The sequence below is a fragment of the Impatiens glandulifera genome, chromosome 1, assembly GCF_907164915.1.
Source record: "Impatiens glandulifera chromosome 1, dImpGla2.1, whole genome shotgun sequence".
NCBI lineage: Eukaryota > Viridiplantae > Streptophyta > Magnoliopsida > Ericales > Balsaminaceae > Impatiens > Impatiens glandulifera.
Genome location: NC_061862.1, coordinates 583,254 through 599,993, shown reverse-complemented (window position 1 = coordinate 599,993; position 16,740 = coordinate 583,254). Strand labels below are relative to the sequence as shown.

Below are 16,740 nucleotides of genomic sequence, written 5' to 3'. Positions count from 1 at the left end.
TTGGGACAAAAATGTGGCGGACACAGAAAGATACACGAAATTGAATTAATCAATTTGTAAGCATAAAGTTGATTGTGAATTTGAAAATTGATATTTGCAGAGAAGAATCTTAAAAAGAAAGCCAAATATTTAAGGACCTTTTAAGATAATTCAGAAACTCAGCAATAAGCTATAATCCACGTACTAGTTCAGTTGGCAAGATTGGAGTTTTTATTGTTCACATTTTGGAGAATTCACGACTGATCACATGAGTGAGTCACTCTTATTCTGCTTTTTTACTTTAGGGAAATCTGGACGGCGAGTAGAATTTAAAGATTTTATTTGTCACATTTCATATCTTGGCATCAAACAAGACATACACACCAATCCATATACATCTATCGAAAATGATGCCTGCAAACTCTCGATATTTTGCTCAACTAAAACAATTATTGGAGAAAGACTCCGAAAATCCGGTAAGCATGTTACTGCTGTAACTTAGAGCCAAAAGATGGAACGTGAACCCGCCGAGATGGAGGGAGATCTCTACAAACCCATTTCTGATAAGCATTTTATCAAAAGACATAATCAAAGGCGGCCGTGTAACTGTCTCAACAGGAATAACTTAAGACAGTCCCAATTCTAGAGCATATCATGCTGGGGTGCTGTAACAAAACAAACCAATCACGACAGTCACAAACAAGGCACCGAGCTTCAATTACATCTGTCTGATCCACTCTCAAAAGATGGGCAAATCAAAGTTATTTCCAGGTCAATCCATACGTTGATGAAACGTTGATTATCTGAGTGCATAATCACAATACAAGATACTTTTTACAAGCAGAGAGTAACAATATATAAGGAAAACAAAATATTGTCAATTGGGGACAGGAAAGAATAAGAAGATAAAATAAAAAAAACATATATATTGAATCAAATCAAAACATAACATGGTTCAGACATCCAAGGAAGGATAATAGCTGCATTATCTCTCAAGCCTGGCGAAGGCGAAAGATATTAGGCGGCCACTGCGAATGTTTTGAGAAACAAGCCTTTGGATTTATCATCATCAACCTTTCAAACTTAAAACAGATCAAATTGCATAATTAAAGGAATAAAAGTTAAACATGGCTCAGACATCCAAGGAAGGATAATAGCTGCATTATCTCTCAAGCCAGGCGAAGGCGAAAGATATTAGGCGGCCACTGCGAATGTTTTGAGAAACAAGCCTTCGGATTATCATCATCATCAACAGTTTAAACTCAAAACAGATTTAAATAAACAAAAACAAGGAAAATCATAAAGAAGCAATAGATAGTTAATAAACAGGACTCAGACATCCAAGGAAGGATAATAGCTGCATTATCTCTCGAGCCCGGCGAAGGCGAAAGATGTTAGGCGGCCACTGCGAATGTTTTGAGAAACAAGCCTTTAGATATATCATCATTGACACGTTATTAAACAGAATTGTTGAAAAACTCTAAAAGACAGAAATTGAAGAACTCAAAGAGAGAGAAAGAGAGAGAGGACCGAGGCGGCTAGAGTTGAATGATATTTTTGATGAACACCGAAAAAAAGAAGGATTATAAAGAATAGCGAGGGACGTTTTTAGGGTTTCTGGATCGGCGGTCGTTGAAGAAGACTAACTTTTTTTTTCCCATTTTTGTTAAGAAATAGAGAAATAATTATCTTATAGGGCTGGGGGCGGGCCGAATTGAGCCGGGCTTGAGTGGGCCTCTTCTAAGGCCTATTCAATTTTAATCATTTAAATTTAATATAAATAATCAAATAAAAATAAATAGAATGATTTTGAAATTAGAACAAAATAATGGCTGAAATTTTCAACTTAATAGTGTTGGAAATGTCCAACAAAATACGAAGAAATTGTTAAAAATTGGAAATAACATCGATGAAGCTATCGAGAAAGTTAAAGTTACAGCACTTTCAAGTCGTTTTCTCAAGACAGAAATACATTAGGAAACCACGGTTAGGCACAAACAATCGCCTCAAAAGATATCGATGTAACACAAGAAGTTGACTTCGAATCTATGAGTAAAAATAATAATTCCTTTTACTCTGACTTAAACTTCGAAACCAAACACTTCTTAGAAACCGAGGTTGAGATTGTCTCCACAGCAGAAAAGACAATCGAAATCAATTTAAACACGGTCATCGATCCTCAAATCATACTAATTGGCCAAAGTTTAAACTCACGAGAACGTCTAGAGTTAGTTGAGTGCCAACAAAGACGTTTTTGTCTGTTCATACAAGGACATGTCATGCATTGATCCAAGTATCACACGACATCACATTTCTCTATATCCTCATGCTAAGCTCATAAAACAAAAACTCAAACGAATGAAAGAGAACATTGCGAACAAAATCTGAGAAGAAGTCCGAAAGCAACTCGAACCTGAATTTCTCGAGTAGTGGAATATCCTACATAGATAGGTAACGTAGTTCCCGTCTTGAAGAAAGACAAAAAGATACATGTGTGCGTACATTATCGGGATCTAAATAAGGCAAGTCCTAAAGATCACTTTTCGCTACCACACATCGACATATATATCGACCATCCTCTCGGTCATGAACTATTATTATTCATGGATGTATTTTTATGATACAATCAAATCCCGATGGCCCCGCAAGACAAAGAAAAGACCACGTTTATAATAGAAGTATGAACCTTCTGTTATAGGACCATGTCTTTCGGTCTTAAAAATATGGGAGCCACCTATCAAAGGGCAATCATGATTCTTCGTGATATGTATGATCCACAAGGAAGTAGAAATATATGTCGATGACATGATTTTTAAATATAATGATCGAGAAGGACATGTCCTAAACCTCGAGAAATTCCTGCAATGAATCAAGAAATATCAACTACGACTTAACCCAAAAAAATGTACCTTCGAAGTTACAACTAGTAAAATGCTAGGTTTCTTAATCACATAGGGGCAACGAAGCGATCCCTTTAAGATCTGTTTGGATTATTGTTTTGGGGTTTGATTTCTAATTGTACCTAAGCCTTGTTTGATATGCAATGTATATCTTCATCTTTTTCTACAAAATTAACACAATTTAATTAAAATATAGGCACGAACAAAAATATATTTAAAATATTATTTATCTAAATTTTTTAGATAAAATTAATATTATACAAAAATAATTAATTTAAAATTGGTTTTAGTTGGTAAAATTTAAGTTTAATCTTAAACTTAATATTAACATATATTTTATCCTTCGACACCCCACTTAATCCATCAATTGACCATCATCTTGTGACTCACATTTTTTCATATATCTTTTTTATCCCATCGGGGAACCACCCACCAATCTTAGTCGACTTCAATTGATCTCTTATATTTCGTCAAACTCAACATCCAATCTTAATTTCGACCTCACACTCGACAAACCACATACCACCCGATCTCCATCTCGTGACCTCACACTTTCAAATACTCGCCAAACCAACCAATAATTCTGACCTCACACTCGATAAATTACCCACCACCTGACCTCCATCTAGTGACCTCACACTTTTAAATGCTCGTCAAACCAACCACTAATTCCGACCTCACACTCGACAAACCACCCACCACCGACCTCCATCTTATGACCTCACACTTTCAAATACTCGTCAAACCAACAACTAATTCCGACCTCACACTCGACAAACTATCCACCACCCGTCCTCCATCTCGTGACCTCACACTTTCAAATGCTTGCCAAACCAACCACTAATTTCGACCTCACACTCGATAAACCACCCACCCCTAACCTCCATCTAACCTCACATTTTCAAATGCTCGCCAAACCAACCACTAATTCTGATCTCACACTCGATAAACCACCCATCACCCCTAACAACTAATTCTGACCTCACACTCGACAAACCACCCACCACCCGACTTTAATGTCGTGACCTCACACTTTCAAATGCTCTATAAACCAACAACTAATTCTGAACTCACACTCGACAAACCACCCTTACTCGACTTTCATTTCGTGACCTCACACTTTCAAATGCTCTCCAAACCAACCAATAATTCCGACTTCACACACGACAACTCACCCACCACGCACATTCAAATGCTCATCAAACCAACTACTAATTCCGACATCACACTTTTAGATGTCTCGTATCATTTGTTTAAAAGTTGTGTCACCCATGGTCTCAAGCATAAAATGTGAACATTTTAACCGCTAGAGTACTTGAAATTGTTAAAATAATTTTATTATTTTATGTATGTATATATATTTTGTATTTAATATTTATTACCAATTAGTTAATTTTTATATTAATCAAAAAATTATTTATGTTAATAAATAAAATATTATATATATATATATAATGATAAAAAAAATGTATAATAAAAGATAAAATGTATTTATATAAAGTTAATGATGAAAAATAAAATAATATATATATATATATAAATTATTAATAATAAAATATATATTTTATGATTAGTGAGAGTATATATATATAATAAATAAGGGATAAAATAATTAGAAATAAAAAAATATAAAATAAAATATTTATAATATTTAAAATCTTAAATTTAATTAAGAAATAAAGAGTATGAGAGAAAATTGACTTTAACATTATAATTATAATTATATTTATATTTATATATATATATATATATTATATATATATATATATATAAAAGATTATGGGTGCAAAATATAAGTTACAATATAATTTTGAATGACGTAGTTAAAACAATTTCTTTCTCTTTTTCTCACACTTTTTATTATTTTTAAGGAATAAGATAATGTTATCAAATTCCATCCCCAATATTACTCCTCTAATATTTTATACAAACATAATTAAGAATGGTTATCTATTCACTAAATCTGACAACTTTGTTGGAGAAAAGAAAAAAAACAAACAAACAAACTCCCCAAGTATGAATATGAAAACAATCTGAAATCAAAATTATTCCATCTTGATCTACTTTGGAGTTTAAACAAACATTTGTTACTTTGGGGGTTTAAACAAACATTGTTATAAAAAGAATAAGAATAGTTACTTTGGGTTTAAACAAACATTTGTTATTATAAGACTAGTTACTTCGGGGTTTAAAGAGGTATCAATGGCTGGAGATACATTTTGGGTAAATTCACTTTGCATTGATTGAATAGCAGTAGAGTGTCTCTTAATTACTGAAGACTGTTTTTTGTTTGGCATTGATGGTGCCTTATTTGAAATGTTGTCCATTACATAATTTAAGAATGGAAGTATACTACTAGTGATATGATATTGTTGATCTGACCAACTTAAACTACTTACTACTATTCTTTCAGAGGGAGTCGTTTACTAGCTGTTAAAGGAGCAATAAGTGCAAGAATAACAAACCCTCCAAGAACAAAAATCAACACTCCAAGACAGTTGAGTAGAATAGCCTCGTTGGAATAGCGAGATATGACCTTGCTTCCCTGTAGGAAGGTAGCCTTTTCAAGAATACCCGTTATGCAAGTAACCACAGCCAATACATAAATAAAACCACCAAGAAAGACATGCCAGGGCAAGAGGCTGGATCTGGTCTTTCCAGACCCACCAGGATACCAAAATGTTACAAAGCCAGCTGCCCATTGAAGACCAAATAAGAAAAGACAAGCAAGACCTAGCCATGAGTGAAGGCTGTAGAAGTTGTCGATTCCCTTGTCATTGTGAAATTTCAGAGCAGCCCATCCACCAATTAGGCTCAAGCAGAATGCAATCATCTGTAATACGAGATGTACTAGTTTTTTAAAGCTCCTTGTTCCTGAAACTGATTTGTATGCTAGAATGGCTGTTGCACCATTAATATATTTACCAAAATATTAGGATCATATCATAATACCATATTCAACAAAAATTTAAGAAAATAATACCTTCGCCGTTCAATATAACAAGCCCAAAAACCATTAGAACAGGATGTACCTGCGAGGAGGAAATTTGGATGATACCCAATCAGAATTGGTGAAAAAGAGACAACTTTTTTTTTGATCAACTGATCTTCTAGAAACAGATGAAAAAGAAGGTAGAAATTACATTGAAAATGAGATCCTTGTTATCGGATACGAGAGCTAATCCTCCTCTGAAATGCACTGTCCAAATAAGAACCAGGGCGGTGACTATGGTCCCGATGACTCTCACTACGAATACGATCGGAAAGTCGACCGCTGGAACCGCCATTGAGAATATCTATCTATCTATCGATGTGTTGAGATGGGAAGGAAAACCAAGTTTTAGATAGAGAGAATTTCTTCAAAGATTCATATATTAGGGTTTCTAAGAAGTAAGAAGAAATCCATTCATTGCTATGCTAGAGAGAGAGAGAGACCTATATAGTTCGAGGAAGATGCAATCCTTCACTTGCGGGTCAGAACAAGTATCTATCTATACACAAACAGAACCGAGCCGGCCTCAATATATAACTTCCAATTATATCAAATTATTTATTTAATTTAATTTAAAATAACATGTTTTAATTAGAAAAAATATTTAATTCGAAATAAATGTTATTGTTATTAATTATATAGTAATTTAAAAATAAATACAAAATTTATCTTTTTTTAAATTTCTCAAATCTTCTATAAGATTATAAATTTTTGTAGTTATCTAAATCAACCTTAACAAATTGGAAGCATAAATCTTAATATATAAGTTTAAGATTTTTCTATATATATTATTTCATTTAAAAAACGTAATAAATTAATTAAAAAAAACTAAAATAAGATAACATGCACACGTTTTTGTTAATGGAAGAAAAGCTTCAAATAACTAAAATTTAACCAATTTCATATGAAACAATTTAAAGTTCCGACAATATTTAATATAAAAGACTCAAATTGAAACATATAATTAAGCTTTTAAAAAATTATATATTCACAGATTTTTCACATAAAAAATGTCTTAAATTAGATTGAAAAGTTATTACAAATGTAATAATAGTTTCTATATTCAAAATTAAATAACAAATTAATAATAATAATTATCCCAATTAACACAAAACACAATAAGACATAAAATTTATCAACTCCTCACATCCTTATTAACAAAAATAAATTTGTGAGTTAATAAATTTTATTAGTAGATAATTCTCATGTATTCAATCTTATTATTGTATTGTTTTAAATCACTAAACTTAAAAGAATTGTATAAATTTTTAAAAAAAAATATCATTTTGAAAAGTAAAAGAAAAAATATTTTAGTTGATTTTGTTTCCAAAATGAACATTGAACAAACAAAGTGTATTTTGTCCCAATCAAAATTTCTTTAAAGAATTGTTAAATAAGATTACAGTTGATCAAATCAAATGTAATTACTAATTAATTTTCATAGACGAGAAGAATGGATATCCAACAAATAAATTTTGTTTATTTTGTCTGCAAATATGTCCTTATTCTATCTATCTATCAAAAAACACTGTTACTTTTCTCTACAAAAGTAACCAAATTTGGCATCATCCATCCCCTTTGATCTAACTCAAGTATATGATATAGATATAGATATTCACAGTGACAGTTAGGTCCCCCCCCCCCCTTAATGAGCTAATTTATTCTAATTTGGTATAGCTGTACAATTGCAGCCATGATTCAGGTTTACTAAGGGACTACAGCAGCCCTTCTCCGCTTCTCAGACTGCAAGATCATCATCTTCTTATGATTCCTTATACTCCTGCACCATGTTTTGTTGTGTTCTGTCGGGCATCAATATCAGAAAATAAAGAAAAAAGAAGAAAAAGATGTTTACTAGAAGAACTTACAAGCAATGCGGGATTATGCAATCCATGTCTACACACTTCATGGAATGCAATTTCAACATCGAGCCCACTTTTTTACAGTGATTACATCCCCCAGATGCCCGTTGACTGCATCTGGTTGCATGGCGGAAGAGCTCTCTTACCTTAAGGCAGTTTGGATAAGAGCAGGTGCTTCCATTTCTACCTTCATTGTTCGGTGTGCACTTAGAGATATGGAACATTAGATCCAATGCTTCTTTCTCCTGCATCAAAACACACACATCGTTAGCCAGTCTTTAGGAAAACATTAGATCCACTGTTTGAAGCATGTTTTAGCCTACTTACAACACTTTTTTGTTTCTTCTGCACAAGCTGCTTAACTTTTAAACAATCATCGGAACTGGATGTGCGTCCACTCAACTTATGAACATGACAGCTATCACCTTTTTGTTGATAACATGAATCGCAGACGTTAAATTTGGGACAGGTGTCACAGTGCCATCCATTGGCTGCTGCAGTTATACCGATATTGCAGATGCTGCAGTTGTTGGTGGTGGTCGTTAGACAGTGAAGGTTATAGAGGATCATCATTGAGGAATGCTTAGCTCGACGAAGTGTATCGAATTGATAATGGTTCACTTGGCAGAAGCTCAAGAAAGAATGTCGATTCTCGAAATAGCTATTTTCTATGGTAACATCACTATCCTCTGTATCCACAGGCAAATCGTCAACATCAACCTCGGATATTACATGTTTCTCCCCACTGGTGGTAGTATGTGTGCCCCCTTCAGTGAGATGCGGTATGTCGTCATGGCATCTGAAACACAATATAATAATTAGTCATTTTCTCCAAAAAATTAACCATTTTTTTTTCTTCCAAGAGAATAACTTACTTTCCACAAATGTGAAAGCTCTTGCATTGACTGCAAGACCATCTTCTTCCATGTAGTATTGCTCCATTGCAATTTGTACAAGGAAACTGTAGGCTGACTACAATAAAGTCTTCCTTCACGGGTAAGATGGTTTGCCCTAGCTGTCAGGGGATTAAATGTTAGAAAATAATAATCAAATAGGATAGGAAGAGAGCAGGACGTACAAAAGATTGAGATTTTTACTTTTTGCATAATTAGAATATCTTTAGTTGAGTCGTCAGATGGATTGGTGTGACCCATTGATTTAAAGATTCTCTTCGTTGGAGCTTTCTTGATCGTGTTACTTGAAGATCCTCCATTTCCTTTATCAAAATTTTTCATCATTTCCACAGCATAGCCAGACCAATAGTCACCGTCAAAACAAGGCAAGCGGGCGACAGTTATCTTTACATTTTGTTCTCTTTTAAGCACAAAGAAATGATCGTATAAGTTTGTGCATTGCACCACTATATTCTCTTCTGTTGCTTTCCTAAGCATTGATTTGTACCTGCAAAAGACAAGAAAACACCACATTTGTCCATTACGGAACTAAATTCCAAACTTGACAAGGGGGATAAGTATGTGCATACCAGTTGCGCAGCTTATCAGATCTTGGTGTTTTCTGAGCTCCTGGATGACAGTACAGAATATAATCTTCTCCTTTCACAGGTGGGCAAGCCCATATATAACCTGTAACAAAGCCTCGTTTCTTGCAATATTCCATATAGCCAATCTGAAAGAAACCAACAAATCAGTAATAGCCCTCAATAGAAAACAAAGAAAGGGAGTAACAAATAAAACAGAAAAAGGCGAACCAGTATTTCATGGTAAACAAGGGTACGAAGAGCTTCGCCGGCAACAGTTTTAATGTCAGGCCTGAAGTACTTTACAGAATCAAGGTAAGATATGTAAACACAACGATTATTTGGTAGACCACATTCAGAACCAAACTCCTGAACATACATCCCAAATAAGCACACATCTACCCCTTCAATTTTCTGAAATAAGAGAATGACCTGATAATAAGGTAAAACATATTATCAGTATATATATTTATTCAGTTGTAACGTTTGAACGCATCTTGCGCGCTTTTTAATAAAAGTTTACCTTTTTAAAAAAAAGTATATATATTTATTCAGTATGAAAGACTAATGTAGAATCAAGATTCAAATTATCAAAAACCATTCATTTACCTTTGACTTGTAAGGGAACTCTGTTGGGTAATCTTTACCATTAAATATATCCAGAAACTGCTGATTTACTTTAAGCAGTTTGTTGACAGATAATACCACTCTAACTGCAAGATCCTCTGCTCCAGGCACCTAGAAAATGTTAAAATGGTTTTCAAAAGTGCTAAGCACAACAGCATTCCAAGAAAGAAGACAAATTGTACTTACCTCATCGACATTCTTATGTTGAGCACGTGCCCTATCTTCCCTTTCTTGCTTGAGACGTTTAAAGAGTCTATGCTCAATATGATCACTGAGCTTGGTGATTGGCAAATCTTTCGCTCCACAAGCAGCAGTCTTTGGCAAAGGTACATGTTCTCCCATTTCCATTCTCCTTAAGAGGCATCCTGGACAAATATATGATGCATTTCCTCCGCAATCTCTTTTGTCATTGTAAAGAGCACATATCTGGTGTTGCCAACCCTCACATTTATCGCATTGGACCCACTGCAAAGGTGGTATCCGATCATGATATAAACTACCTTTAGTAAACTATACAAATTAATTTCAAATCACTTGGCTTACAAATTCTTCATCTTCTTGAGTATTCTTTGTCTTGGTAAGCTTTGCCTTGGAAATCGAAATCCCATGAAATGTTATATTATCGCCATGTGACCCCTTAAAGCATCCAGTACAAAACCAGTGTCTTGTTTCCGTTTCATCCGTCCCCCAATAGTAGACTGAATTCGGCTTAATACGGGCACAGCACGATGAGCAATACATTGGTGCAGATGCAAAAACAAACCTGTTCCAGGAACACATCTGGCATAAGTTTGCAGCAACAGCGGGTGACATGGTGCTCTGATCCATGTCCTTCCTGACTTTCTATGTAAGTTCATGGAAATACAAATTATCAGAATTCTTCAGATTGCATCCATGTCTAGAAAATAATATAAATGCAAGGTATGAACAAAATGAAGGTGTGTCGTATAGCACTTGATGCATCTAAAGTGAACCTTTAGAGCTTGTTTGGTGTGGGTATTTTTGGGATTTCTATCCAAAATCCAACAATCCCATAACATTTATTTTCAACCACTAAATCACTCAATTCATCAACCAAAATACTAAAATACTCTTAATTTAGTTTTATAAAATTTAAATATTAAATGCAAAAGGACATTATAGTAATGTAACCAATTAAAAATTCAAATAACCTACTTTTTCATCAAACAAGATTTTTGGTAAAAATCCATTAAAACCCTCAAATAACCAACATCAAACAAGCTCTTAGAGAACTAGCTAAGGAAATCTTTCAAGAATACTCAAATTTCTTATGATTTTAATAGCAAGATATAATGGTTTGCAACAATTTGGAAAGAATGATCAGAAATAACAATAGTGAACTGCAAACAATTGAGATGGTCTACTTATACAGACCTGGCCAACATTCTGTGCGAGACTTGATAGATGTTCCTTTATTTGCTTTGCCGTGAAGAAGTCAATTAAAGACACACCCAAAGTCTTTGACTCCATTGACTTTAACTCTTGAGCAGATTCTGGAGCAACTAGATCACAATTTGCTGCATGTTCTGTTAGAGTAGGCATGACTGTGACTTGCTTCTCCTCCTCTCTTAGAGAGACGAAGGATGCTTCAGCAAGTGAAGATATACTAACAGGATTTGTGACCGAAAGATTATCTGAGCCAACATTTTCAGTATTATGAATAGAAGAAGACAGATTATCTGAGTCAACATTTTCAGTTTGATGAATAGAAGCAGATAAATTATCTGAACCAACATTTTCAGTATTATGAATAGAAGCAGACAGATTATCTGAGCCAACATTTTCAGTTTGATGAATAGAAGCAGACAAATTATCTGAGCCAACATTTTCAGTATCGTGAATAGAAGCAGACACAGCTTCCCATCTTTTGTGAGTCATGTCAAGAATTTTATCAGTAACAATACCAGATCTTACTATTAAGGAATTATCTGTGACATCATGCGTAACGGCTTTACAGGGCTCACCGACTTTCTCCACTACTTTAGAGCAATCACTCAGAACTTCAGGATGAGTGCATACGACATGAGGGTTCAGGGTCTCTATAATCCCAGTCATATTATTGATCATTACTGCACTGCTTGCTACTGGTGGTCTGACACAAGTCGATCTTTCCACAATAAGATGCACTTCCTGCAATTTTTCTGTTACAGGCTTTTCTGCTCCTTTCTGCATATTCATAACATGTACATCATCATGAGATTCATTTTCTGATGGACCAACATGACATATATTGCCCATTTTCACACGTTTAGATGGAGGGAAATCTTCAGTATCATGAGCACTGGTTGCTACGACATGAGGATTCAGGGTCTCTATAATCCCAGTCGTATTATTGATCATTACTGCACTGCTTGCTACTGGTGGTCTGACACAAATCGATCTTTCCACAATAAGATGCACTTCCTGCAATTTTTCTGTTACGGGCTTTTCTGCTCCTTTCTGTATATTCATAACATGTACATCATCATGAGATTCATTTTCTGATGGATCAACATGACATATATTGCCCATTTTCACATGTTTAGATGGAGGGAAATCTTCAGTATCACGAGCAATGGTGTGGCTTAACTTGTTACTCTCCAGCTTTCTTGATCCCCAAGTAGATCGGCCTTTGACACGCGATTTTCTGGCAGAGCTGCATAAGACGCAATCCCAGCTACGGCAAATATCAAAATGAGATGTAGCTTTGAGATATAGGTCGCAGTTACATTTGCCTTGTCTGCATATAGCTGAATGCAAATAAGTTAAAAAAGAAGCTTGTGAATGCCCCGGATGCTCTAATTTGTGTTTAATGTAACACATAAGAACTTTGGATAACATCACATTGGTCACAGGTCTGGAAACTAATGTCGGCTGTGAAATGAGAGCAGAACTTTCTGATGGTGCATAATGAACACCGTTTGATAGAGTATCATGCAACACAGATGGTTGTTGTTCAAAGATATATTTATGCTTCTTATTCAGCTGTTGGTATTCAGCGGTTGGTGACTTGTCTAATTGCACAAATGCCTCTTGTTGTCTTTTAAACCCAGGTACAACTACATTGCAACTTAATACTCCTTCATTGGAAAATGGAACTAAGTTATCCAAATATGCATTTGGGGCAATATCGGAGGACTTCCTTTGTTCCGGGTAGAAATTTGGGCAAGTTGAAGGCGGTAAGACATGGCTTTCCACTGGCACTGAGGGGAACTTCTTATTGTATAAATTTTGATTGTCTTTGGAAAGCCCTCCATATCTTTTCAATCTTAATTCATCTGATAAAAATTCAGACAATAAATAAGTACTGTGAGAAAGAAAACGATAAACCAAGCCATCAAAGAGAGTAAATGTGGTTTGGTTACGACATTTTTTGGGGGGGTATATTTTTCTGTCAATATACATTGTAGGAGAATTTATATATGTACTGATAACAATAATATTTTTGTTGCAAAAGACAACAGTTGTGTCAATGGACAAATCAGTTGAAACCTAAGTTATGCATTAAATATTTTAAACTATTAAAAATCTTGAGGTTTCTAGGAAGAACAAAGAATCCATACATGCATTAGGTTTACCAGGAAAAGTAGGTCGGCTGTCAAAAGCTACAGTGTCTATTTCAAAACAAGACGTGACAGATGATGATTGATCAGGAGAAGGAGAAGCGGCAGCTGAAACATGTCTCATGCCCTCAAGTGAAAAGCGGCTGGACTTCACTGAATCCAAAGGAATCCTTGCAACTCCCTGGTAACAATCAGTAGACAGGGGGGGAACTGCAAAACCGAAGTAAAACCATGGGATGACTTGTATGTTGTATATAATGGGAAAAATAGGAAAAAGGTAGCCAGGTTACCCTTGGAAGAACAAAGTGATCCATTTTTAAAGAGGACGGGGCCATTTGTTCTGTATGCACCACATTGCCCACTGAAACTTGTAGGAACAGTAGCTGGAGGAAAAAATGAAGATGATTTACCGAGCAAAGGCATATAACATTGTTGACTAGATGGAACAACATCAAGTGGATCATGTTTTATCATACTTGGTTGCACTTGTGGGTCTGCACCTTCCTATAGTCAAATAAACAATATATTATCTCAAGTCATGTAATAATTTGTGCAGCAACCAAAATCTATATCCCAATTTGACTTTTATATATCATGAAAAGGAACTGGCAGTGTATTTATTATTAATACTGGGATAATCAATAGGGAAACCATTTCATCAGCTGACCTAACCATCGGAACAAAACAGAATTAACTTTGAATTATTTATGCAGTACATACATTAGAAGAAACATTAACATGTTCCAATACTTGCTGACAAGGTGGCATACATACTCCCCAGATAACTTCACTTTGTTGAATATGATTCTCAGACCTGCATAAAGAGCATGGATGTTATGGAAACAGTGATAAAAGTAAATCTTACGTTTAACAATCTTAATGCTAACAAGGCAAGCTTACCTGTTATTTTCACTCAAACTATTGACATTGTTAGCTCTCGAGTTCTTGTTTTGATCAGTTTGAGATTTTCCTTCTCCGGTAGGACAATAATTTAAACCACTTTGATGCAGCTGGGAGGTTTGTGAAGCAATATGCGTAACTTGATTTTCTATGCGATTGAATGAAATCCCATGTTCATATGTATTCCGGTCCATTGTGTCTTACGAGTTTGTTCTGCAAAGTGAAAAATCAAGCAATTGTCAAGCCTTGCAAATTGTGTTCATCTCAACTGAACACTTAAAACTTAAGAGTAGAAAACAAGACTCGTGTCTGGTTAAAAGCAGATACAGCAGCAGACAAAATGTGAAATTTATAACTCTAAAACATGTGACTACAGTGACATTTCAGGAAATAGCAGGTTACTACTACTACTACTACTACTACTACTAAATGCAAGTTCTAAGAAAAACATTTTGATTGTTATCCTCCTGTTAAAGGGTATGGAGTAGAAACAGAAGTAACCTGGGGAACCAAAGTAAAAGTTTCACTTCCAATAAAAGTTCAATTAAAGCATCAGCTTCCTACAAACAACAGTGAATTATAAAACTTTTAACCCAGTTAATCAATCCCATGAGAACAATGTCATAAGCATGTAAAAGGAAGAGCTTTTTATAGTTAAAACATTAATGTGGATTTACATTATCTAATTCCGTAGTTACTGCATAATGGGTGAATCGCATGAAAGAAAAATTGAATGTGAAACTACAAACATCAATTCCAGACCGCCTTGCCAAGTCTGGGCATAATTAAAGATAGGAATAATGTAAGTAAATGCATGACATGGTTATGTAAATCGTAGTTCTGGAAGAAGGGCGAAATTCCCGAATACCTAACTCGTCCCCACAGATAATCAAGGTCGGGTCGGGATTGTAGGCCCGAGAAAGAGAAGAAAAAGGTAAAATTCTGGGTAGAGAACATCGATCACAATGCGGCATAACAACAGATACGTTCGATTAAGAGATAGATGGAGAAGAGAGGCGAAAACAAAACCTGAGAGAAAGCACATTGGTCGCAATCCAAGCAATTCCTTGACTATCAACAAAAAAACGGTGGCATGCAGACTTCTAAACAAAACCTAGCGCAATCCGAGATCTTATCGACAAACCCAATGTTACGTACGATGTCCCTCTTCCCTCCAAACTCAAAACCTACAAATATTAATATAAATTATATAAAAATATATATATATCTCGGCCGCCGTCAGAATAAGAAAGAGACTAGGGTCTAGTTTGTTAATATGATTCAGATATTTTAGCTTCATATCTGATTTATTTATTTTGTAAGTCAAATATCAAAAACAAAATTCTACATCTTTATTTAAAATATTATACTTTTTCCTACTTTTTATCTAAAAAGTTTTATTTAAATTAATAAATATTTAATATCAAATCAAAATAAAATAACTTTCATTTCTTACTTTGACCAAATATTAAATTTTAAAAAGATTCAATATCTCCCAAGAACAAACTAGATCTAAGTTATTCTAATTGATAAATATATGTCCTAGCACATAAAAACAAACAAGCTATAAAATAATACAAATTAACCTAACCGTTTTAAAACATTTGTTATATAATCTTTAGAGCTCTTATATTTAAATCACTTTAATAACTTGTTAATGTGTTGATTGTGATAAGTTAGTGTTATAGGATGTATGTTTTTATGTATTTTTTACTTTAAGTAGCTTAATTACTATTATAAAGTCACTAAATTAATTATGTTAATATATATAGTAATATACAGATATTATTATCCCAACATTATTAAATAAGTCGAATAATATGATAATACTATTATTATTTTTTATATGTATAATTTAATATTTATACAATAGAAGTAATTTATTTATTGAGGAGGTATGGATTATAATATTTTTTAATTCTTTAAATTAATATACTTTTAATAGATCTCGTTTCTATTATTTTATAAAATCCAGGCTTATTTCACTGATTATTAAATAAATATTTATATTTTGAGACATCGTAGTGTTTACAACTTCTGAAAATAATTAATTTCGGATTATAAAATAAAAATAAGATAGTCGGAAAACCCTTGTCCCGGAAAAAGTTCGAGATCGGTTTGCGTGTTAGAAATCTTTTTAATAAAATATTATTTTTAAAAAATTTAGAGAAATATAGTTTAAGAGACCAAAATGTCACGGATTCGATTTTATCTGAAAACGTTTTGAGTTGAAGTGGGGAACCATAGTTATGGGGTGTCATGCTAGTTCTTCATAATTAATTTTTTTTTTTAGAAAAATATGTTCTAATATTTTGAAATTAATTATAACAATAATTAATTTTGATCGAATTTTAAATAATTTTTTAGATTTAAAATACTCAAATTAAAATTTGATTAAAGAAATATGTATTTAAATGAATTTAAGATAATTAATTTAAGT

At 33.9% G+C, this 16,740-nt stretch overlaps 2 protein-coding genes and 3 non-coding genes across 11 annotated transcripts; all 5 read right to left on the bottom strand.

Annotated features, from left to right (window-relative positions):
* Positions 1-930: 930 nt before the first annotated feature.
* Positions 931-1,054, bottom strand: LOC124922840. Its single transcript, XR_007097892.1, has one exon. It is a non-coding gene; the product is annotated as a small nucleolar RNA SNORD14 (small nucleolar RNA).
* Positions 1,055-1,107: 53 nt separating this feature from the next.
* LOC124922839 lies at positions 1,108-1,230 on the bottom strand. The gene has a single exon (XR_007097891.1). It is a non-coding gene; the product is annotated as a small nucleolar RNA SNORD14 (small nucleolar RNA).
* A 77-nt stretch (positions 1,231-1,307) lies between these two features.
* LOC124922845 lies at positions 1,308-1,431 on the bottom strand. Its single transcript, XR_007097897.1, has one exon. It is a non-coding gene; the product is annotated as a small nucleolar RNA SNORD14 (small nucleolar RNA).
* A 3,803-nt stretch (positions 1,432-5,234) lies between these two features.
* Positions 5,235-6,342, bottom strand: LOC124920977 (transmembrane ascorbate ferrireductase 2-like). Its single transcript, XM_047461569.1, has 4 exons — positions 6,316-6,342; positions 6,023-6,188; positions 5,863-5,911; positions 5,235-5,780 (listed from the first exon to the last, which is right to left on the bottom strand). Exons 2-4 carry the CDS (start codon positions 6,164-6,166, stop codon positions 5,281-5,283), a joined length of 693 nt encoding a protein of 230 aa, XP_047317525.1. The 5' UTR covers positions 6,167-6,188; positions 6,316-6,342; the 3' UTR covers positions 5,235-5,280.
* Positions 6,343-7,285: 943 nt separating this feature from the next.
* On the bottom strand, positions 7,286-15,480 carry LOC124920686 (histone acetyltransferase HAC12-like). Of its 7 annotated transcripts, none has more exons than XM_047461234.1 (17): positions 15,330-15,480; positions 14,802-14,860; positions 14,301-14,513; positions 14,121-14,214; positions 13,691-13,904; positions 13,401-13,610; positions 11,233-13,115; positions 10,381-10,680; positions 10,024-10,317; positions 9,820-9,948; positions 9,442-9,642; positions 9,217-9,359; positions 8,831-9,134; positions 8,609-8,748; positions 8,061-8,532; positions 7,740-7,978; positions 7,286-7,651 (listed from the first exon to the last, which is right to left on the bottom strand). In XM_047461234.1, exons 3-17 carry the CDS (start codon positions 14,492-14,494, stop codon positions 7,579-7,581), a joined length of 4,890 nt encoding a protein of 1,629 aa, XP_047317190.1. In that variant the 5' UTR covers positions 14,495-14,513; positions 14,802-14,860; positions 15,330-15,480; the 3' UTR covers positions 7,286-7,578. The 7 variants fall into 7 exon arrangements, with proteins under 7 accessions (XP_047317190.1, XP_047317195.1, XP_047317194.1 ...); XM_047461239.1 differs by lacking the exon at positions 14,802-14,860 and having other exon boundaries at positions 11,233-11,498; positions 11,589-13,115; XM_047461238.1 differs by lacking the exon at positions 14,802-14,860 and having other exon boundaries at positions 7,286-7,673.
* Positions 15,481-16,740: the final 1,260 nt, after the last annotated feature.